The sequence below is a fragment of the Prunus mume genome, linkage group LG1 (genome assembly GCF_029339155.1).
Source record: "Prunus mume cultivar Tortuosa linkage group LG1, ASM2933915v1, whole genome shotgun sequence".
Lineage (NCBI taxonomy): Eukaryota > Viridiplantae > Streptophyta > Magnoliopsida > Rosales > Rosaceae > Prunus > Prunus mume.
This window is the reverse complement of record NC_142698.1, coordinates 13,460,734-13,485,188: the sequence shown is the minus strand read 5'-3', so window position 1 is coordinate 13,485,188 and position 24,455 is coordinate 13,460,734. Positions and strand designations below refer to the sequence as shown.

Here is a 24,455-nt window from a genome sequence, read left to right as displayed (position 1 = left end):
GTACTTTTATGATATTGTATTAACAATGTACTTCTATGACATGGTTTGCGGAGGTTTGATCGAGAATGAAGGGTCATGGGGACAGGACCTTGGTTTTGGTGATTTTTTTTTATTTTATTTTTAATTTGGGGTTTTTCAATAAATATGGGATGGGCTTGCTGGGCTTGTGTTTGGGTTTTTTTGGGAATTTTGTGTTGGGCTTGTTTTAAGTTAATCAATGGGAGATATGTAATTTATAAGAACTTCAATACTAATTTCATATGTAGTAAATAATTTTTGGATATGTTTCTAAAGTGCATTTCATGTAGGGTTTTTTTAATAATTAAAGCCTCTATTTTGGGTATATTACTAAAGCTCCTTTTTTTTTTTCTTCTTTTTTTTTTATAGAAATTAAATGGTGTAGAATTTATCTATATCACTAGTGGTAAGAATGGATATATAACTAAATACCTTTGTTTTGTTTTTTTTGGTTTATGCCATTGCCATTAACAATTAAAAGAAGAGTAGAAATGTAAAAATACAATAACTGAATGAAACAATACATACTGGAATCTAACTTGATCAATCAAGGCTGTGAATTCCAACTCAACCAAATGCACACTTTTATTATTATCCTACACGCTTAAGTGTGTGTGTGTGTATATATATATATATATACTAGCCCCTTGGCACATGCTCCAATTGGTCTTCTTTTTTCTTTTTTCCTTTTTCTTTTATTTTTAGAATTAAGAAAAAATAACATGGGTAGTTATGTTTCATAAAAATATGACCTATTATTTGATTTTGTTTTAATTTTTAATTTTTTTAATATGAAAAAAATGTGAATTTACCATATTATCCTCATTTAATTAATAATTTCAATTCTTAATATTTGAATTAACCAAAGGCATTTTCTGGTATTTTGAATGTTTCATCATTCTCTGCCTTTTGCTTTATATATATATATATATATATATATATATATAATATACACGTAAAAAAATTTCGGGACACTTAAAAATCGAGGGCCTTGTCCGGTGACACCATTTGCACATCCTCAAAGCCACCCCTGCCTTAGGGTACACAACGCTGTTATGAACTTCTTTTTGGGCATGAATGAAAAAAACCAGTGAAATTCATATGAAATGAGTTGGTAAGCTTGCCGCAATGTTCTGTTGTTATACAACCAATTAAAGGGACCGATACATTGAATCGAATTTTTCATTTGCAAGCCTCAAGCTAGTCAAGCTACACGTAAGATGAACCGCGACGCTATAATTATTTTCTATCGAAAATACATGTGTGCTAGCCACATGCACACATGTAAGAATTATACAATCGGAGGGCCGTGCCCGTCCTAATAGCCTCTAAAATCTAAGATTAAGGATACTCATAATTATGCAAACAATAATAATGCACAAACTTTATATAACTGGTTTCACAAAAATCTGGTTATAGATAATTAACAAGGGCCTTATAGCTAGCTAGCCAACAAGTGGGTACCTGACTTTGCACAATATTGCATGTAATAACTTAAGAATTGCCATATTCATTTATCCCAATAAGAGTGTCATCCGTTGGGTTGGGGCGCTGTGTCTCTGTCTTGAAATACTCCTTGTGTTTAGAGACAATAAGAAGTAAAGCAGAAGCTCTTATGGCAAAGACTTCAACTTTTTCATGAGCCTTGAGGGTTTTGTTGGAGATGGGCCAGTCGGGAAAGGAGGTTGATGTCGCTGCGCATGCCCAACTTATAAGTTCTTCTCCATAGAAATCACCCCTAAAAAGCCACGGATGTATAGTGTTTGACAAGCCACGTCCTCCTCCACCATGGCCAGTACTAGTAGTGTTGTAGGTAAGAACCATGCCCCGTGTGATGAAGATCATCATATCAAGTGGCTCCCCCTCTCGAATAATACAGTTGCCTCCATCATACATTACTTGCTCAAGATCCTTCAATATTGCATCCAACACCTTTTGGTCCATACCTTGAAGCGTTGGCACCTGAGATTCAGTACATACATGTAATTGAGAAACACTAAGAGATCGATACAAAGCTAGCAAACAAGATGTGTGAGAAAAACTTGTACGCCCTCTTCTTCTTTTCTATTTGAGCTAATGATAACTTATACTTTTCCATTCTCACACTAGTGTGAATCTGTTGCTTGTAACCACAAGTTTGTATATTACAAGGGGTTTTTAAACTTTTTTAAAATTTTGATTATTAAGTCCTCAACTCGAAACTCTCAAATCAGTTAATATAGTCCTTCATCTTTTAGTCTACTTAGAAAGGTGGTGTTGATGTTTCAATACTTTTTTGGTAGACATAGAAACATACTTCCTTTAGTTTAGGCAATAAGAGATGGCGCTTGATAATTTTCTGAACTCGGAAGGGAAGAATAGAGAATATATTCTCCACAGCAAGATCTTCCTCTCGTCGAAGTTGTCTTCGTACTATTTTACGGATATCCGCTGTATTGTTATAGAGGTCATATTCAATTGACATTAGTGCTATGTCAAACTCTATGTCCCTCATCTTCTGCCGAATCCAATATTCCTTGTTAGTCGCCTGCATAAATCTCTATTCAACAACAACTAGTTCAGTCCTCAAGTTTCTATGCATTATACATGGGCATTATATAATAGATATATATAGGTTTTCAACATGACCCTTTTACATATATAGAAACTACTCAAAACAAGAAAAGTGATATAAGGAAGAGCCTTTAGATTAAGAAGAATACATTTTTACATAAAGAGTAGTGCATCATCACCAACCTGCAAATGTCCAAGGAGATATATGAACAGTAGCAGGCCACTTATAGAAATAAAAACCACAAAGAGGGTTTCCCATGCATTCATACTGGTCTTGAGGTTCGAACCAAAAGAACTGCAAAATCAATTAGAGGAGCAAGCTATATATAAATACAACAGTATCTGACGCAGCACAAGCAAACAAAGCTTACAAGTGTAAGCCTAGAAGGAACAAACAAGGGACTGGAATCCACTAGGAAAATGAGAGAAATCTGAAAAGTAGTTTTTTTTATTTATTTATTAAAACAAAAGTAATAACATGGCAACTTGACGCAGCACAAGCAGCTTCTGTTGGATCTTGATTGAATGAGTTAAAAAGTCTACGAGAGGGGGAAAGGTGAGGGAAAACATGAAGGAGGATTCCATATCTTCCTTTTAGGTTGCAAAGGATGACAATTTTTATTATTAGTACTAAGAGAAATGAGATTCAAACTTGGAACTCTTATAAATTGAAACCTCACATCATTTTTGCTATTACTTACATGTTTACTTTCAATCAAGTGTATTTTTTATTGTAAAATTGTTTTAGCTACTTATTGTAAAATGTGCAATATGCAAGCGGAACTTATCATAAGCCAAACCTTAGATTTCGTACGCCCCAGGAGAAACACTGCAAGACCTTTCGTGGAAAATCTGTTGACCCCAACATGCCAGACTGGAGAGCATCAAGATATATACCAAAATTTAATACTACTTTTGCATTTGATGGATTTATGGGGCATAAATCATTTAGAAGCGTGACATTTCTGAGTGTACCATCGTCACAATCAAAGATACGGAACTCACATCCATTTCCACTTTGGCAAGCATGTCCCCAACATTCTATTTGTCGTTGAATAGAAAAGAAATACCAAAATGCTCCGAATACCTAAAACACCAAGAAGTACTTAGTTTACTTAGAGAAAATTCAAGAAAATATCAAAGAAATATGCATATGCACTAGGATTGGGTTTAGTTCGCATGAAAATTGATTTGGGAATGAAAAATCTTTTTTTATTTCTTCCATGTTTGTTATGTTAATGCTTGTAAAAATATTTTATGGCTCATGGAAAAATAGGGGAAAAATGAAACCCTCCGTCCACTTTAGATTTCATTTTCCGTTCCACTTTGAATTTTGATTTTAGTAATTTAATTAGGTATATATATATATATTATATATTTTATATAGGTACAAAATTATAATTACATTTAAATTCATATTTATAGGTATATTAATGTACTTATACTTTTGTATTCGGGTCTATATTAAAAAAATGTATCTAATCAGAAAACTAAAATCAAAATTCAATCTGACCCGGACAATAATGAAGAAAAAAAAATGTATTTTATTTAAAGATGACAATTAAATTTTAAATTAAGATCAAATGGAAACTTACATAACTAGCAAGGATATATAGGATGAAATTGAGAAGCCCCGGGACCCATGTTTTACGCCCTGGGTGATCAGAAATATAATTGTCGAGTTTATTCTTGTTAAGAGATTTGCACTGTATGTATATTGGATAAATTCGTGGCACATATTGCAATAGAATAAGTGAATTCATAATCCTCATTCTGTTCACAGCTCTCGAGGCCCTCAGCCTTGGAAAGAAAACTGAAATTGCCATCTGCACACGTGTCATTAAAAAATAAAAAGAATTATAACAGAAATAATAAAAAGAATTAAAAATGTCGATGACCAAAGGGGTTGTGCAATCGGAGAGGAAAGCCTTATTAAATTATACATAATTAGGAAATTGTTTCTTACTTGCGGAACAGGAAGAGCAGCTAAAATTCCCATTGTCATGCTCCAAACAAATACTCGTCCTGCATAACGACTACCAAACATACGAAGCAAACCACGAATATCACGAATATCACGAATCATGGGCCATATGTAGGAAAGATCTGCCAATGATCGCAAAACAATAGCTATTTTTTGCAATTTTGTGTCCACTACGACACACTTCCTGTCGTCGTTGAGGATAAGACTGTAGAGTAACAAAGGATCCAGTGACACAGATAAAATATAGAATAATATTACCAATTCCGTATCCCATTTTGATGCACGTTTCCGAAATGCAATCCTTTTGATCTCTTCTCTGCCGTCCTGAACAATAATTATTCATGCAGATATATTAACAGAGATAGATGCTCAATTGCATTTGATTATTTTAGAGTTAAAACAACTTACTCTTGAGAGTCAGATGGTTCTTGATTAGACCTCTCCATAACTGAAGCTTGTTTAGGATACTTGTTTATCCTCTCAGATTATTGCTCAACAAGGACTTGGAGCTGGAGCTGGAGCTGCTTTCTTTCTACAGCATGGAAATGGGGCAATCAGCCAATATATCTATTGGGCATATGGGGACCCACGTCATTAACTTTTGTCGTCTAAGTGCGCCCTTCGTAAAAGAAAAATCAAAATCTTAGAAGTTTTATCGTGTTTATGCAAGCCACATGTTGCAAAACATGCATGCAAATTGGCATCTGAATATAGCTTCATTAGCAAGTCAATCAGACCTCTTTGTTTTTGGTCTGAAATAACTTCATTAGGGGAAAAATAAATTTAAAAACTTCATTAGAAAATACAGTCACACCAGAGTTGGCTGATTTTGCCATTCATTCTTTCATTTCTACCTTTTTTTTCCCCATAATCTTTGTCAACATACCCATTAGGCTCCACTGGAGACAACTAATTTGTAATGTCAATTTCTTAAAAGAATTAAACCTTTTGTACCCAACCCCCCGTGAAATATAAAAACAAAAAACAAAGACAAAATTAATAAAAAGGAAAAAAAATCAGACAATTAAAAAAATACAGTATTGACCAAAATGAAAATAAAAATCCATCCCTACTAGGATTAGGCATCAAAATCGGAAAGCTGATACAGAATCCAAACTGTGCCAATCTCGTACCGTGTTGTTCGGTGTTGCATAGTATACGATATCATACCATATGATACCGTTTCTATTTGACACAACAGCGGTTCCATATTTCTCATTCTGTTTGGTGTCATACTGTACCGAATAGTATCCATCTTCTTTTTTTTTTTTTCCTGTTCTCTTTCTTTCCTTCCTTTTATTTTATACTTCCCCTTGTTTTTTATGAGTGTTGCTAAACGAACCCTAAAATTAAATAAGTATACCCTAATATTTAAATCAAAGCATAAAATTAACTAAGTATACCTTATTTAACTACCAAAAATACCATCGGTACACCCTAATATACCAATTCATCTCTCCAGTATAAGTTTTTTCACTGCCCCATTTGCTTTTTCTTGGCCTCCCTCTATATTGAAAGCTGACTGAACCAAATGCAAAACATGTATCAGTGTTCACAATTTGAAGATTCTTCTGCTTTTGAATTGCTAGCACTACCAGGAAAACATCTAAACAGTAACTAAAGATCGACATTAATTCCCCAATTAAAAAGCTTTATCAGTATGAAACAGTCAAAGATCATTTAAGTGAATCAAGTCCACTACCCAGAAATCCAGCACTGAAAATGAACAAGTTGAATGGACAAAATCCTGAGCATGCATTAGTAACCTGCTACACAAAAAAGAACAAAAATCCAGAACTCCCTTGAAGACATGACAACCCAAGAACACCCAGCATGTATGATTTACATAAAAAAAAATGTAAACAAAAAAGAGAAAGAAAAAAAAAACCCAAACTTTAGTCCATCCCTCATTCTGATCTGAACTTGAAGTTGTATTGGAAATACAGAAGGGACCCTATAAACTTGGAAACTATCCTAAAGAAGATTCCTGATGATTTCCAGGAGATGTAATAACTTGATTTCCGGTGATTTTTAATAACTAATGATTTGGTAAATGGTAGCTTTCGAAGAATACAAAAAATTTATGAAATAGATGGTGCTAGTCATTTAATTAGGGTTGAATATGGTGAATAGGGTGTACATAATAAAATTACAGTGGTTTCACATATACCCTTTTTGGTCATTTTTTATGAGGGTAAATTAGTAATTCAATAAATAATTTGATAATAGGATGTACTCAATTAATTTTAGAGTTAATTTAGCAGCACTCTTTTTTATTCTCTCTCTCTATTATTTTCCTCTTTCTTCGTCTTTTCCTTCTTCCTCTCTTCTCTCTCTGTTTCTTTATCCCAGTCTCCCCCGCCACTCCATCCCCATCTATCTTTACCTGTTTCTTTATTCCCAGTCTCCCCCGCCACTCCATCCCCATCTCTCTCTCTCTCTCTCTCTCTTTATTATTTTCCTCTTTCTTCGTCTTTTCCTTCTTCCTCTCTTCTCTCTCTGTTTCTTTATTCCCAGTCTCCCCCGCCACTCCATCCCCATCTATCTTTACCCTTTTTTCTTTCTTCGTCTTCTTCTTCTTCTTCTTCTTCTTCTCTCTCTCTCTCTCTCTCATTTTTCTTCTCCTCTCCCTCCCCATCACTTTCTTTCTCTCCATTACATATCTTTTTTCTCTCTCTCATCTCCTTTCTCTTTCTCTCTTTCTTTCTTTCGTCTCTTTCATTTCAGTTTTTTTTCTCTCTTAGTTCATCTTTCTCTTTTCAAATCTATAAGGTCTTAGGCATGAGCTTTTTGTATTGTCTAAAGTGATTATTGGACGGGGTATGCTGTTTCTTCTGATTGCTGTGGGTTTGAAGTTTTAAAATCTTAGCTATGAAAAATCCATTCTGCAACTGTGGTACCGAAATGGTACCGTGTCATACCGAAATCAATCTGCTCCGGTATGATTCAATACCAAAAAACTAAAACACCAATCCCATACCGTATCGTGTTGTTTGAAAATTCCGGTATTGGGAGTGGAATGCGGTCAATACTTGGGTACCGTGCCCAGGCCTAATCCCTACATTGAAAGGAAGAGGCCCTCCATCTGGTTAATAGTGTTTCTCCTCTAGGTAAAGAAGTGATCATGTTATATAATATAGGATCAATTCCAGTTTGGTATATATTTGCTCATATATCCTCTCAATTTTTACCCCGGTATTTCCAATTTGTTGCAATATGGTTCCCGTTTCATTCTCAATGTCTAGAATGAATAACCCACTAAAAAGTTGGGAGGCCTTCTTGAGTTCAATCAGGTGAAATTCATATGATAGTGGGATTGCACGGAAATGGGCAGTCAATTTGCTTTACGACATTCCGACTAAAGTGCCAATCCCCCACAGACTGCAATTTTCTATCAAAATTCAAATTAGTCAGATAACCGTCTTAGGCTTTCAGTTGCTACTAGGAACAGCAACATTACAAGACAGACAGATGTAAACATGATTTATCTTACAGGAAGAAATAAAATATTGCTTCTCTAAACATCCAATTTTTTGAGTAGTTTCAACGCTGGCGCTATAGTCGCTGAATAGAACTCCGATATGTCTATCGTAATCATATGCAAGTATGAAGCATGAGCATGAAGCTTATGAACAGAGCTAAACACTGAACACTACCCACAGTGGGAGGGAGAGGGATTTAGAGATCACTGAGGGTCTCTCCACTCAAATAAGATCATGAAACTTTGCCAATTACAGGGTCCAATACATTATTGTTTATTTTCGTGAAGCTAAAAGACGTAAGATGAACCGATGGTCTGTGACATGCCATGTCTCAAGTGCTATCCATTAGCAATGCCCACTGTTTCCAACTTGCAACTGTAATGGTCCACAAAATCTATGACCAGATTGTTCCAGTGAGATGTTTATAAACATAAGAATCCTATTTTAAGTGTAAGAATTTTATAGAGTAGTTTAAAGGTGACATAATGAGAAGACCCAAACCTGCAACCTGGTTTATGGTCTTAAAAAATATATACTCAAACTAGCATTTGGTGTATGTGATTTTCCTAGAATTCATTCAGCTTGTAGTATTTCAACCTGGCTAGGATTCAACATCGAACCTCAGAAACCTGTATGAAATAAGTTGGTGTTAATGTAAGGTGTACAATAGGAAATAAGAAGAAACCTATCAAATTTGCTCACTGGTACCCTATACGTAATAGGAAAAGAGCACCTACCTTAGAGGGTTCCATTCTCGTAGCACAATCCTTGTGCAAACTCTTTGCTAAACCCTGGCAGCATGAAAATCATTGCATGCTTCATGTTTCACAAGTTAGCATTATTTTTATAGACGAAAATGTTATGGCTTGGTATCTACAACCATCTACATGTAACATGTATGATATGCTGTGATCGAAAATATGGCTCATAAGCCTCAACTCAAGTGACATGAGATTTGTAGAGTGGTGAGAGCAGAGATCTAGAAATCACGTATCTACAATTATCTCATGATTTACAAGTTTCAAGCACTAAATTGGGTTTATAATTAGGAGGTGCCGTATTTACAATTGGTTTCTGTTAAGTAAGGTGTACAGAATATAATCATAGCAATTAGCGTACACACACATCCTTGAGCATTGAGCTGTTTCAAAATGATCGCTACATTGCAAGCAAAGGCCTTTCATTTGGTTAATTTGTACTCCTGCAATGTAATATACAAAATTTAACAATGACTATCTCCTATATGTGAAGAAGTGACAACAATATAAACTGTTTTCTTCTGAAAACACCTTCATTTTCGATATCTACAAAAATCGGATCAGGCACTGGACAAGGAGGAGAGTATTTCCACCAGGGGATACTGAGGAAGTAAGGATCAACAGTAGGGAATAACCCGCTAAAAACTTGTGTTCTTGAGTTCAATCAACCATGTGTGAAATTTACGTGATAGCAGGTAGGATTGCATAGAAACGGGCAGTCAATTTTCTTTGATGCATTTCGATTAAAGTACCAATCGCCAACGGACTCTGCAATTGTCTATCAGTAACAACAAAGACAAACAGTTAGCTATCAAGTTTAGTTATGAAAATGACAGAAACCCGATAAATAAATTAACTAAACACATTTGATGCCATGATGCAGGGCTTACGGCACTTCAGCTTTAGTAGGTAAAATCACACGACAAACACATAGATTGTATAACATGATTTAGCACAAGGACGCCCACGTAGGGGGCAGGGGTTGGGGAGAGGGGAGAGAGATGACTGAGGCTCTCTCCCTCTACAAATCACATAGAAACGTACTGCAGGGATGAAATACTTTCTGAAATAATATTCTAGTTAACAAGAAAGCCTTATCTTATCTCAGCATTCAAATACGATGATAAGAAACTCCTCACCTTATTGTTTATTCGTGGAGAAGTAGGAGCATGCCATGTCTCAGTCATCCATGCCTGGCAATGAATAAAGCATGAACTTATAAACATTCCTCCTTCCTTATTTTTCTGGAATTCTTTTAGCGCCTTCAAAGAGATCTGCGGTAACCTGTACGAAAAAAAGTTGCCAAGGTAATTTGCCACAATATTATGTTTACAAGTAAACTTAGGGTCCAATGCATGAATCTTATTTTCCAAATGACGAGGTCACAAACCAGTTAATACAAGTACACATAAGATGAACCAATGGTGGACCATTGTATGCGCAAAAAACATGTGTGCTACATGGGTTTGGGAATACCAATCAGTTCCCCGAGATATTTCCTTGCTAAAAAAAACCTAAAAAGAGGACCCCAGTAGTGCCCCCTGAATGCAACTGGAAGCTGTTTAAAATGCTGGTTTACGGTCCAAATACTCTATAATCAGGTTATCTTCACCAAAATTTTCTCTGGTTCAGTGACCCTAAGAATTTTAGTTTAAATGTAACATAATAAGACCATAAACTTCCTGCTGATTACATCTTGCGGGCTGGATGGAAATATGCTGGTTTATAGTCCACATAAGTCTACAAATGGCCAGTGGCCATCAGCAATGTACTTTAGCTAACAATTATAAGACCATTGAGATAGTATTCCTTGAAGAGTGGGCCATATAATCCCTTGCTACATAGACTCAGGCCAATTTTAGCTGTAACTCATTTACTGAACTGTCAGGCAATACATATTGTGTCATGAGAATCATACATAATTACCTTGCAGTATTTCAACCTGGGTAGCATTGCAATTATGAATGTCCAGTCTGCACTTTTGCCAGTAGTGATACGGATCTGATCCCTCAGGTATCAAGATATTTTGTATCTAATGATCATCCAATTACGAAAAATAAAAACAATGAATGTGAAATCAAATTCTGGTGACGTGCAAATGAAACTTGGGTTCTGAGGAAACTTACCTGCCAAAAATCATAAGCTGAGTGGAGGAGGAACACTGGGGTGGCAATGCTTTTAATAATTTCTTTAGGAAAGAGACACTGCGAAAAATCACAACAGATAATAAGGGCTTCGTGTTATGAATCAACAACTGAGCAGAAGAATTAAGAACATCTCAAATTTGATAGAGATACTGCGTAAGAGTTAAAGAAAACCCACCTCAGCTGGTTCCTTTCTTGCAATACAATCCTTGTGTAAACTTTTTCTTAAACCCTGACCAGAAAAATAAGCAAGAGATATCAATAATGACTCGTGTTAAACCTGTAGCTTTCAGCTAGACCTTAGTGTCAATGAAAGTACTGTATAATGGTTATAAAATCAAAATGGATGTAACCTGTCTCATGTATGAAGTGTTAGATACTAAAATAAGCATTAGTAGATGCACCATATTAAAGATTCAATTTTATATTGACTAGTGTGTACACCCCCATATTCACACCATCTGTCAAACCCGAGATCCCGTGAACCCAACAGTATCACCATTGTTAGTAATCAAATTTGTACAGAGAAAACAAGGGTAAGTATCACCTAGCTAAAGATTACATAAGATAGTATCAGTAAAGATCAGAGCATTACATGAAGAATGAAAACATCGTGAAAGAAATATCTCATGGTGGGATTTTCGATAACATCTTTCCTGAAATGCAGGAAACAGAAAGTTGCTAAAAAAAATCTTTCTTTTCTCTGCGTGATCACTATTCGGAGCACAGAGGATGCATTGAAAATAATAATTATTATTATAAAATAAATAAATAAATAAAATAAAAAAAAGCATTATGCACATACAAGCAGTTAGTAAAAGCATGCAAGAAATTCAACATTCCTAGTGTATCTTGATACGAAGAATTTCAAAGTTTCTAGAAAATAGATTGGTATGTAGGTGTCTAATTATGATAGGCTTTCAATTCCTGATGTATGAACTAGAAATAGTAGGATCACGAAACTGCACGTTATCACATGAAATTTTATATTTAGGAGATATAAGTGAAGCAAGAAAGTATGATCCTAAGAAGAGTTCACATAAGAAAACATTATTCTAGAAAGACTTCATACTGAACAGATTAGCTAAAAGATGTTGGTGCAGAACGCACTGGTACACATAAAACATACTTATCAAGAAAAAAACCTGCATCAGCAAGACATTTGACAGTTACATTCTTAGGCAGAAGACCACGAAATTCATCACAATGTATAAGAGCCGCCAATCCACCAGCGGAGCATCCCGCAAGAAGGGCCTGTAAGATTGTCACTCATACATATTAGCAGAAACAGACCTATTTTGGACAGGAAAGTGAATTTATGCGAGTGGGAATTAACAAATTATATCATTAAAACATCAATGAAATTAGCTCTCTGAATTAGAGTGAGAATCATAATCATCTAACCATGTACTGTACATTTATAGAACAATTAGAGCTTAATCCAAGTAACCACAGAGATACCTGTTTCGCTTTTGACAGGCCAAGTGAGAAGAACTTATCCATAAGTGCTTCCCAGATGAGCTGGCCCCTAAAGAAAAGGCGTGTTCCATTCTATGCCATTGAAGAGCACACAATGTTAATTACTTGAAAAACAAAAACAAAAACTTCCATTATTAAAATTACAACTGGTTAAAATATCCAAATAAAAACCTACCCTCAACTCATTATCCGGGTGGCCGGCTAAAGATGCACCATCACAATACTGCACTTTGACTCTGTTCCAGTTAAAGAATTCTAAAGCATGCTCCAAAAATGGAATTGAATCACATCAATTACTGGTTAAAAGCTACAAACTTAAGCGTTATGGTGATGGTACAACAACAAAGCAGGTGAGTCAAATTGAAGTACCAGGATTTTGTGCTTGGTGAGGGCTTAAAATCCCAGTAAAGTGAACTCGATGTCCCATATGTTTGGAAGACCCTAAATGGATCTCTCTACGCCAAAAACACGATTCTATTGTATTGCACCAACCTCCACCCTGCATTTCAATTTTCAACCCAAACCCATTACCCATTTTTGCTTTCTTAATCAACATCTCTAATAGAAAAAGTAAATGGAATGAAAGAAAAAGAAAAACATAAGATTTGAGTTATTAGGACCTCAATGTAAAGCACCCAACTATTGGCGCCAGAACCAAAGCCCTTTTGAAAATGGTAGCCAGGCAAACTCCCATCTAAGCAAACTGCAAAACCATAAATTTAAATTTAAACAAGAAGAGAATTGAATTAGGAACTGAAGACACAAGAAATTTTGAAATTCGGCTAGCAGGGTTAAGATTGAGTACCTGCGCCTCTACGTGTGGCGTTGTGCAACAAGGTCAAGTCGACCAAATCGGTCGCGGTGATTCGATGGAATGAGGAGCTGAGGTTGGAGTCTGGATCAGAGTTCCAAGAGTAGGAGACGAAAGCGAGAGCGAAGACAAAGACGGCAAATCCGATGGCTGATATTGCCCAGTCTCTTTTACCCCAGTTTCTCCACCATAGCAGGCCGTGAAGCCAAGAAATATTCGCCATTGAATTTGAAGCCAAATTCTCCACCGCCATGGCTCATGAGTGTTTGAGGTTCGAGGTGCGAGACAGAGCCGAGTTCCATGGCTTGTAATTCAAGCAACCTCCGACTTCCATGGCTTATAACTTGTGACCTTGCAACTCGTGTGCCTCGTAAACTACGGAGGATCACTGTTGACCACCGTCAACCAAACACATAACACCCCCATTTTCAATTCTTTTTTTTTTCATACAAGGACGAAAGCCCCTTGAATCGAACCTAACACCTTGAGTGCAAGTACAAGCCCCCTTGAATCGAAAATAAAATTCAAATTTACTATCAAATTGGGTTTTGGAATATTTAAAACCATTGAGCATAAAACCCAGATTTTTCGGATTAATTAGAGATGGCACGATGATAAAATAAGATTCAGAAATTCATGCAGGTAAAGAAAACCAAAACTTTATCATTTCATTTCTTTATCAATGAATTCAACTTGTACAAAGCTACAACAAATATTCATTGCAATGAACACCAAGAAAACAAAAATTCATACGGCTAATTGTTGGAGAAGCTTTTAGCATCTCTTGTGAATCGAGCTACCATATAAACCTCTGGGTCCCTGGCTCATGGGACCAATGGAATGGACGATACAAGAACATCATCATGGTGAATACATTGATGGTTATATACAGAAATCCCGTGAAGAGCAAACTTCGATAATCGTCGGTATGCGAATGTAGCATCAAGAAAAAGAAGGGAATGGTATAATATCTGAACTCGATTAGTGGCGCTGGAACCAAAACTGCAGCAGTTGCCAAGAAAAATGCCAGCACCCAGATCTTCCTCTGAAACTTCCCTGCCATGATGAAATAAAAACAACTATTTAGTGAAGAGAGATAAGGAAGCTTGATCAGATATAATGGCTAAGAGATCTGTTTACCAACCCAATCTAGTGATGATGGAAAGCCATGAATAAACATATAGTGGGATTAGTAGGTACTTCATTGACCAGTGAGCTTTGATGACCTTCCGCCAAAGATAAAAGGGATAATGCCGATTATCAGCGAGAAGATAGGGATGCGCTATGCTGCAAGAGTCGACGAACTACGTTATAAAATTGTGACATAAAACTTTTAAATGATTATTCATAATGCACTGGATGTGAAAACAGCAAAGGAAACGTTCATCATTCTTGAAATTGGAGAAAATGTACAATTTCATAGCCGAAAAAAGCCAGAAAAGAAACAGACGAAAATTGCTTTCTCAAACATTATTTAAGAAGTCCATATGAGGGCATTCCAGCAGGCCAAAGAATGGCTAGTAGTAACAAAATCTGTGAAAAAAAAAAATTCCTCTTCAACAAATTCAGTGCAACTATTCTTCTAAAAACATTGAGCTAAAAACGTTAAATAGGGCTAACCTGAAAAAATGAATAGAGATGAACCCAGCACCCAGTGCTAAAGACAGTTGAAACAAAGTAAGAAACTTATTCCTCCACATTGACCGGAATAAATCTACAGCTTGACTTAAACTACAGTGCATAGGAGCCATAAAAGCAGAAAACAGACCAAAATACATGATCTGTGCAAAATGTGGAGAAACCGCATGAGCTTCTTTTGCACCTACAACATTTGGACACAGTAAAAGACAATAGTAATAAAGGCCACTTTATATGCCACAACATGTGAAAGCAAAAAGAAAACGATGAGTCATACCTAGAACTACACTCCCATTCCAACAAATAAAAGCAATAAAGGCTGCTAATACTAGAATAAAAGGGCTAAAAGAAACCAAAGCTTCCAACTTCATTTGCCATAATCTTAGAAAGATGGCCTTAATTTCATCAAGAAAACCTGCAAAATAATGCCACCAAGATCTGTTATAAGCCTTAAAAACAAACAATATCCCCCGCAGGACATGACCAATCAACTTGGAAAGCTATGTGAAGACAAACCTGACGTTAACTTTTGAGAAGAAAAACTTCTAGTTGACATTAAATGTATTCCGTTATCCACTGAACTTCTAAGCTTCCGCTTTCTCAGGTTTGAGCCTAATGTAATACTGTTTGCAGGAGTTAGTTCAACATTTTTCCTAATTGAGAAGTCAGTGTCGTCTACATCTATTTTATCTCTTTGACCACCCAAAGCAATATTTATAACCTCGCAGCAGCAAACAAAAAGCATCCATACAATATTTGTTTGCCGAATAACAACTGCCAAGACGCCAAGCTGCATTAACAACATCAAACTAAGTTACCACTTGAATGGACAAACATATAGGTATAACATATGTCTGTACAAGTGTGTATTTGCATCAGAATCAACATCCTTATGTTCAAAAATTATAAAATGACTTATGGAAGAGACTTGAGCCTTTACCAATGCACTAAACCAGTACTTCTTCTTCAAACAAGCAAGATACATAGCAAGCACTGCACCAAGTGATGCAACATCTGTATAATAGAGAAAAGTGAAGAACCAATGGAGAGGATACAGGGCCAGGACCACTGCATAAAGTGTTGCTTTTCTTTCATCAAGAGCTGGTCTTAAGTGGGTGATTATCTCATATACTAGAACACTGCAAAGTAACTCCAAAACACCATTGAAGGAGCGAAGAATCGATGTGGAGCAGACTTCAGAAAATGATGTGGCTACTTTTATGAAGGACATGCCTGGAAACAAATAAGCAACATGGGCTAGTGAAAGATAGTACCTGCAAAAGTTTTAAATAGCATATACTAAGTTCTTTGCTAATACAACATGATCCTTAAGTTTCTCCATCAAAACATAGCAAAGCCAACAAATTTGCTAAAAGTAAGACCCTTTACTTCCCAAAAAGAAATCAGCTGGTTGCATACAAAATTCAATACAAAGTAACAACAAAAGTAGAATTAAGAATTCCTAGAGAACATACAGGCCAGGAGGAGTGGTGATCATGGGATCCCAGCTCCTGAAATTGCCTTTGCAGTACTGTTGAGCCTGAGGCACATGGAAAATCTCATCCTACAGATCATAAGAGCTCATACTTGTCAAAAACAAAAATGTACACAAACCCAAGAATCTAAAATAGATAGCAGTCACATCGAACAAATGAAAGTTGCGGTCTTTGGTGGGTTGGGCTTACCATGTAAGGCTCGGGAACAATGTGATTCACAAGGACGGAAATGGGAACTACCCACAAGCTCACAATCGCTGCCACAGCTATCCTACCCATTTTTCTCTGTAATTGCAGAGTCAAATCCCAAGGCTCTGTTTGCTTCTACGGATTCGGCAATGGAAAATGCGCGCCAAAATCACGAGCTGAGGTATCAGCTGAGACTAGGGATTTTGAGCTCCGAATTTCTTTTAGCTGATTGTCTGAACCAAATCTTGTTAGGCGAGAGTCGTCCCTCCAAATCCGGTTATGACTCCTGATAGTCCAATTCCAATATCCCCCTCTGCAAAATCCCTAAATTTTGGGCTTATTTTTTCTTGAATAGAAAAAAAAAAAATTTGTTGGTTGTAATGAAAATTTTAGATATCCCATTTTGGTTTATTTGCTTTTCTTATTAGAAATAAGTGAATAAATCACATACTGTTACATTATTTGATAAATTTTTAGATATCCCATTTTGTGTAGCAACGCTTGTAACAAAAACTAAAATGCAATTGAGAAATGAATATTGTATTTTCAGTTTTTATCTAATTTTTTTTTTGACTAAAACCATTTTAGTTTTTAGAAACATGGCAACGAAAAGTTGCTTTCGAATTTTTAAAAAAAAAACTACGAAAATTATTGTTGATATCAACATACAAAAATGATGAAAATAAATGTACATATTTAGGGTTGATAGTCCAAATTTGGCATAATCATATCATTTTTGCCTATTTTTCAGATATTAAACTGCACAATTTCATGTCAAAAACACCCATTGATTCAAATGCCAAAGCATAAGTAACCGAAAAAGAAAATTACAGAACAAAAAGTTTCACGGAAAAGATTAAACATGCTACCACGAAGGCTTGCAGAGGAGATTAGTCAATGACCACTGAGAATATAAAAAACATCTTAGGAAAAATTACAAATTATCCAGCGATAAACCTACAACGTTATATTCCGGCCAGTAAAATAATAGAAAGCAAATAAAAATTGGACAACAAAACCAGATAACAAGAATGCAAGTAGCATTTTCTTTCCAAATAGTGATACTTGAGCCTGCCTATCCTTGATTGTAATCAGAAGCATTTCCTGTGCACAATTGACGGGCCAGATTCATCATACTCGGCTTTGGCAATCCACATCTGCACTCAAATGAAATCGGATTATTAACAACAATCTCTTTAGGGGTAGTTTGTACAATGGAAACTATGTATATTACAAAACCAACCTGCTGGAAGGTACTGAGGGAAGCTAGGATGGAGCCTCCGATCCAGACGCTGTACTTTCTTTCTGGTGGGGCAACAACCTTGATCTTCATGCTGCTGGGTGCTAATGCAGTAATTTCCTTGCTCATTCTATCAGCAATTCCAGGGAACATGGTGGAACCACCACTAAGAACGATGTTCCCGTACAAATCCTTCCTAATATCAACATCGCATTTCATTATGGAATTGTATGTGGTCTCGTGAATACCAGCAGCCTCCATTCCAATCATGGATGGTTGGAAGAGGACCTCTGGGCATCGGAAACGCTCAGCCCCGATGGTGATCACCTGACCATCAGGTAGCTCATAGCTCTTCTCAACAGAAGAGCTGGTTTTAGCAGTTTCCAATTCTTGTTCATAGTCAAGAGCAATGTAAGACAACTTTTCCTTCATGTCCCTCACAATTTCCCGTTCGGCTGTGGTGGTGAATGAATAGCCACGCTCAGTCAAGATTTTCATCAGGGCATCAGTCAGGTCACGACCTGCAAGGTCAAGCCGCAAGATGGCGTGTGGAAGAGCATACCCCTCATAAATGGGGACTGTGTGGCTGACACCATCTCCAGAGTCAAGAACAATACCTGCACACAAGCACATACAAAAACATGAATCCTTGTTTAAAAATCATCATAGATATAGCTTCAGCATTAGCAAGTTATAATTTTATTCAAAATGTCAAACCTACGACATTCATAATTTCACCTGTGGTAATTTACTTGCTGATCTAAGCAAATCCAAAGTGACTTTTTACCCAAAATCATTCTCATAGATAATTTTATCCTGAGTTTCCAAAATCATTTATAATATCTTCCAAATAAACTGCACATGCCTATCTTATCTACTGGTGACCCCATTCAGTGGGATGTTTTACCTGCCAACAAACCTTTTTGAGAATTTTAGGCTGAACCTTCACAATGCTTGTTTGTGAACCCAATTTATGCCAAGTACAACAATTTCAGTAACCATCTCAACCAGAAACAGTGCCTGTGATAGTTGGGTCCCAGCTATTACAAGTGTAGTTCTAAATTTCTAGTCTTAATTCAGTTACCAAAATTGTTTTAATGGAAAGGAAAAGTGGTCACTATATAAGCTGATTCAATAGCTTACCAGTAGTACGACCGCTGGCATAGAGAGAAAGAACAGCCTGGATGGCTACATACATAGCTGGAGCATTGAAGGTCTCAAACATGATCTGGGTCATTTTCTCACGGTTTGCCTTAGGGTTGAGAGGTGCTTCAGTGAGAGAATTGGGTGCTCTTCAGGAGCAACACGAAGTTCATTGTAGAAGGTATGATGCCAAATCTTCTCCATGTCATCCCAGTTGCTCACAATTCCATGCTCAATGGGGTATTTCAGAGTTAAGATACCACGCTTGGACTGAGCCTCATCCCCAACATACGCATCTTTCTGGCCCATGCCAACCATAACGCCAGTGTGACGTGGGCGGCCAACAATGCTAGGAAAAACAGCTCTTGGAGCATCATCTCCAGCAAATCCAGCCTACACAACAACATTTTTTTATCAGACTAAGTTCACTTTTCAGGATCTAAGAGCTATACCAGCTAAAACATTCAGAAAGATAGATTATCACACATCGCCATAGACAGTGACTGAATTCTGTTTTGCATACCTTCACCATTCCTGTCCCATTATCACAGACAAGAGGCTGAATGTCCTCGGCGTCCGCCATCTTCTATTTCCTGCAAGCAAATAACCAGCATTGTATGAAACAACCCAAAAAATAAAAATTAGCCAAGTTGCACATGTTTAAAAAATCATACATCACATATCAATGGAATGATCACTTGTCTCATGCACATTAATCAACATCGATCAGCACTGGTGCCCATACAAGAAAAATTGAATTCCCAAAGAGAAATCAAAAAGAAAAGAACATAAACAAGAAAATGGATTTTTTTTTAAAAAATTCTGTAAAAGAAATAAAAATAAAAAAAAAGATAATCAGGAATGCAAATCCATCATCGTCTGCAAACAAACAGATCAAGGGACCAATCTACCATAAATAAAACGAAAAAAATTACACTGAATTTTGTAACAACGAACAACAGTCTCACAGTCCGATCAAATATTATAATGCAAACCAAATGTAGCAAAAATCATCCAGCACACAACTAAATCCGAACAGAGAACACCCAAAATCTAACAAAGCCATGGAAATTCTGAGCACATTATGCGATTATAATCGGATCGAAATGGAGAGAGATTCACCTTTGTGAAACCCTAGAATATTCGTTTTCCTTTGAGGTTCGGATGAGCTGCCCGCCTTGAGGGCCTTGGTGTTGGTTCAAAATGGAAACAAAAACAAAAACGGACACGAAAAACCAAGCGAGCAAAAAAATGGGATGCCAAATTGCGGATGAAATGAAAATGGAACTCGGCCCGAAATGAAATGCGCCTTAAATGCAGTGCAATTCGGTCTCGCTCTAATCCCCACCATTCGTCCTTTGCATGAGTACTGGATCTACGGTCCACACGACGCGTCACTTTTTTCTGGGCCTCTACTCTCTAGTGGATCCAGTTGTCCTTTAGCAAATCCGTTGGTGTCCTTTCGGCCTCTATTCTTCCCGCTTAAAGTGACTATTTTACCCCTAATCTTTATGCAGAAGTACCCATATATATATATATTGTATATCTTTTACTTATATATATATATATATAAAGTAAAAAGTAGAGAATGGTAAAACATTCAAAATACTAGAAAATGTCATTTGGTTAACGCAAATATTAAGAATTGAAATTATTAATTAAATGAGGATAATATGGTAAATTCATACTTTTTCATATTAAAAAAATTAAAATTAAAAGAAAAATCCGATGATGAATCCTATTTTTATGAAACACAATCACCCATTATCCTTTTTAATCTAAAATAAATTTAAAATATTTATAAAAAAAACCTCTCCCGAGAGAGGAAGCACGTGCAGAAAGGCTAGTATCTATAAAGCAAAAGATAGATAATTGTGAAACATTCAAAATACCAGAAAATGCCCTTAGTTAATGTAAATATTAAAAATTGAAATTATTAGTTAAATGAGAATAATATAGTAAATTCATATTTTTTTCATATTAAAAACAAAATCAGATAATATGTCCTTTTTTTTTATGGTACACAACTACCGATTAGTTTTTTTAATTATAAAATAAAATAAAATTATATATATATATATATATATAAAACCAATTGGTACACACATGAGCATGTGCCAAGGAACTAGTATATAATTAAGGAGTAATTTATCAATGTCTAGCGGAGTTATAATAACAATTCAGTATATCACATGATGTTATAATCACATAAAATAAACATTGTACCAAAGCTAAAATGGCAAAATAGATAATTTGGGCCGGAGACTTCAGCTGGATTGAACCTCATTTTGGGCCAATAATACAAATAATAAATCCACAACAATGTCCCTCAAATAAAATTAAGGCTTAAATGTCCAAATGGTCTTTGTGTTTCACCCATTCAGCCAATTTAGTCTATGTATTTTTAATTTGGTTAATTTAGTCACTGTGTTTACATATGTTAGCAAATGTATGACAATCTGTCAAATAGACGTTAAAATAGACATGTATATAGCACGTGAGTGGGCATAAAGGACACAAACTCAATTGCTAAAACGCTTGCGACTCTTTTCCTTAGCATTCATGAGAATTAGGGTTTTCAAATTTTATTAGTTCCCTTGAATATCAACCAGTTCACGTGAGTCCGCATAAAGAGAGCAAGGAGACAAATCAAATCCAGAGATCTCTCTTTCTCTCTCTCATGGTGATTGTTGTAGATTGCAATTCCATGTTGTTTGGGTTTGCTCCCTCTCTCATGTTTACCGTACATGAACAAAATAAGGCTGCTGATGCCTTAGCTGCCAAGAGCTATGATTTCCCTTTGGACCTTCATGTTTTGGATATGGAACCTCTCTTCCTTAATGAAGTTCTTGCTGTTGATGCTAGCAGTACCCCTAATTCAAGGTTGATTCCTATGTAGTTTGTTTGATTTTGGGTGTTTGGCCCCGTATTGTACCCAAAAATAATAATAATAATTAGAAGGAATGTAGAGATCTCAAAACCAAAACCGGGTTGATTGAGCCTCTATTAGATTCGATTCGTCTCCTTGCCATCTTTATTTGAACTCAAGTGAAGTGATTGATATTCAAGGGAATTGATTGAATTTGAAACCCCAATTATCATGAACGCATACTACGGCAATTGTCATTGGCGCCAAGGAATAGAGTCGTGAGGGTTTTGGTTTGTGTTAAAATACCCTTATGCATGTCTATTGTAACTTCTATTTGACAGATTGTCCTACATTGGCTAACAGATGTAAACACAATGACTAAATTAGTCAAATTAAAAACACAGGGACTAAATTGGCCAAGTGAGTAAAACACAGGGACCATTTTGACATTTAAGCCTAAAATTAATTAAGAAGCTCCTCGTTGAACCTCAATTTGTTCATATAACTTATAAGTACTACTAATTTAAAATACTTGAAGATAACTACATCTAGCAGAGAAGGTTTTGTTCCAGCTATTGATTCAGGTACATAAAATTAGAATTTTTACTCAAACCGCAAACCGACCGACTAGTAAAACACAGAGACCATTTCTCAAGCATTCACAAAAATATAAATTCACAACCTAAATAAATAAATACACAACCTCAATTTCTCAAACATATATAAATTCACAATCTCACATTCTCAAGCCTAAGAAAATTAAAGTTATTCCAAATTCCAATTAAGAAGTATTCCAATTCCAAATCCTTTAAAGTTATAAACCAAAAGGAAAATCAAAATGAATTAAAGTTACAACAAAAAAGAATTCAATTCTCTAAAAGGAAAATGCAATGCACCAATGTTACAAACTCAAGTGTTGGTGGTGAGTGGATACCCCGTTGTGTTGTTTGAGTACCAATGTTATTTTAAAACAACATAAGTACTAAGAAGAAGCATAAATAACATTAGTATAAATACTAATTACTTAGTTGTCATATGTTCAATTTCCTTGTAAAATCAACATCATCCGTGTGGCATCTAACCGCAAGCAGAGCAAAGGTTTTGTTCGGTTTAGCTATTGCGGATTCATGGGTTTTTCGGTTTTTCGGGTACATAAAATCATCATTACGAAAGTTGTGTTGGGCCGGCTTAGATACCATCCCTGACATAGACGGTAGGCTTCACTGAACAAGCGACACAAAACATAATAGTAGTGGGCAATGGGCAATGGCCTTTCCACTCTAAAAATATAAAGTTTTCTTTTGAACGCTGCAGAACAAGGCACCTTCCAAAAGTTGGCGAATCATGTATCGATTCGGGTGTAGTGTGCTAGTGTGTAGCTATGGTCCCAAATCTCCATAGGACACATAAGCACGTGCATGCTTCATATTTATATGGTTGACAAAATAGGCAAATGGCAAGGAGAGCTGGCTACAAGACTTTCATGGAGTTGTTGATAAGTAGTGAGGATCATGATTAATTGATAATTACATATAATAAAGAGGGTCAATACACGCACTCTTTCTTCAAATCTTTATGTATCCAACCTAACCTAGAGAATTGTTTGATGACTTTGAAATTGTAGTGTTGTTAACAATACTACATTAGTCGATTTAAGTAAGTGATTGGCAGCTGTTGATGTTAGTGATATGATAGCTTCCCAAGTACGAGCAGTCGTAGCGAACACAACTCTTTAATTAGCTGATCTGAGAAGGGGAAAATATAGCATAGAACAAACAATAGAAACATGAAAAATTGGGTGTTATAGCTAGGGAGGAATATTCTGGGTATGGTTCTGATTGGCAGCCTTGTTAATAGGGAATATTTATTTATATTAATAATTAAGCGAAGTCCAATGAAGATTCGTGTGGTTGGGAGAAGGCCGGTGTTGAATTTGGAGGAGGAGATGGATTGTGTGACATGAGACATGATGGTTGGCAATGGGGGCAAAATCATGAAGCAGATGCAAAACCCTTTACAATATTCCCCACGCGAGTTTTGTGTCCTGTGTAACACTCTTTCTTTATATTTTTGTTTTGTACCTTACTCTATTATTAATTACTAAGCAAAATGATATTTATTCTTACACGTTCTCTAACATTTACTTAATTAATTCCAAAAGTGCTAATGACACTTATGATTCTCATGCCTCAAGAGAATTAATTGATCAAATACTTGAATTTGCTACACTTTCGATGGAAGCATTTCACCTTGCTTCTTATTTTTCAACCCAATTTTTGTCACAGGTGTAGACGTAAAGTGCTCTACTATGTGATTTAAAAGTCTTTCTTTTTGGTAAATACTACGAGGTGTTTCAACACTCGAAGTGTGGGATTAATCTTTGCTCGAATTGCCCTAACCACAAAGTGCTTCCAATTGATTTCAAACTCATGTCATTGAGGCACTAAGCAACTCGCCATTGGATATGACAATTTGCCAACTGCACCAAACCTTGTGGTTAAAGTCTTTCATTGTATTATAACAATCTCAACCGTCTATGTATGAATAATGCAAGAGGGCGGAAATAATATATATATGTATATATAAATGATATTCTAAATTATAAGGGGGAATGTGATTTCTCATACATATACTATCAAAGTGCTCGAACC

General features: G+C 36.0%; 3 protein-coding genes and 1 pseudogene across 6 annotated transcripts; all 4 read right to left on the bottom strand.

Moving 5' to 3' along the window:
- Positions 1-1,354: 1,354 nt before the first annotated feature.
- On the bottom strand, positions 1,355-4,886 carry LOC103340908 (cyclic nucleotide-gated ion channel 1-like). The gene is made up of 7 exons (XM_089051795.1): positions 4,538-4,886; positions 4,167-4,397; positions 3,577-3,658; positions 3,372-3,423; positions 2,755-2,866; positions 2,315-2,557; positions 1,355-1,980 (listed from the first exon to the last, which is right to left on the bottom strand). Exons 1-7 carry the CDS (start codon positions 4,655-4,657, stop codon positions 1,513-1,515), a joined length of 1,308 nt encoding a protein of 435 aa, XP_088907921.1. The 5' UTR covers positions 4,658-4,886; the 3' UTR covers positions 1,355-1,512.
- Positions 4,887-9,056: 4,170 nt separating this feature from the next.
- Positions 9,057-13,656, bottom strand: LOC103339504 (pectin acetylesterase 5-like; annotated as a pseudogene). The gene is made up of 12 exons (XR_016122267.1): positions 13,224-13,656; positions 13,039-13,121; positions 12,788-12,917; positions 12,594-12,673; positions 12,401-12,490; positions 12,069-12,193; positions 11,535-11,595; positions 11,118-11,171; positions 10,922-10,999; positions 10,722-10,827; positions 9,935-10,079; positions 9,057-9,573 (listed from the first exon to the last, which is right to left on the bottom strand). The product of XR_016122267.1 is annotated as a pectin acetylesterase 5-like (transcript).
- Positions 13,657-13,872: 216 nt separating this feature from the next.
- On the bottom strand, positions 13,873-16,929 carry ALG10 (DIE2/ALG10 family). Of its 2 annotated transcripts, none has more exons than XM_008242811.2 (8): positions 16,553-16,929; positions 16,343-16,431; positions 15,808-16,141; positions 15,384-15,657; positions 15,145-15,282; positions 14,850-15,051; positions 14,374-14,516; positions 13,873-14,285 (listed from the first exon to the last, which is right to left on the bottom strand). In XM_008242811.2, exons 1-8 carry the CDS (start codon positions 16,640-16,642, stop codon positions 14,026-14,028), a joined length of 1,530 nt encoding a protein of 509 aa, XP_008241033.2. In that variant the 5' UTR covers positions 16,643-16,929; the 3' UTR covers positions 13,873-14,025. The 2 variants fall into 2 exon arrangements, with proteins under 2 accessions (XP_008241033.2, XP_008241039.2); XM_008242817.3 differs by having other exon boundaries at positions 15,808-16,100; positions 16,553-16,604.
- A 513-nt stretch (positions 16,930-17,442) lies between these two features.
- LOC103339527 (actin) lies at positions 17,443-20,219 on the bottom strand. 2 transcript variants are annotated; one of them, XM_008242826.3, is made up of 5 exons: positions 20,058-20,219; positions 19,459-19,528; positions 18,936-19,328; positions 17,796-18,409; positions 17,443-17,709 (listed from the first exon to the last, which is right to left on the bottom strand). In XM_008242826.3, the coding sequence occupies exons 3-5, from the start codon at positions 19,027-19,029 to the stop codon at positions 17,644-17,646; spliced, it is 774 nt and encodes a 257-aa protein (XP_008241048.2). In that variant the 5' UTR covers positions 19,030-19,328; positions 19,459-19,528; positions 20,058-20,219; the 3' UTR covers positions 17,443-17,643. The 2 variants fall into 2 exon arrangements, with proteins under 2 accessions (XP_008241048.2, XP_088902030.1); XM_089045904.1 differs by lacking the exon at positions 20,058-20,219 and adding an exon at positions 19,871-19,892.
- Between the last annotated feature and the right edge of the window lie 4,236 nt (positions 20,220-24,455).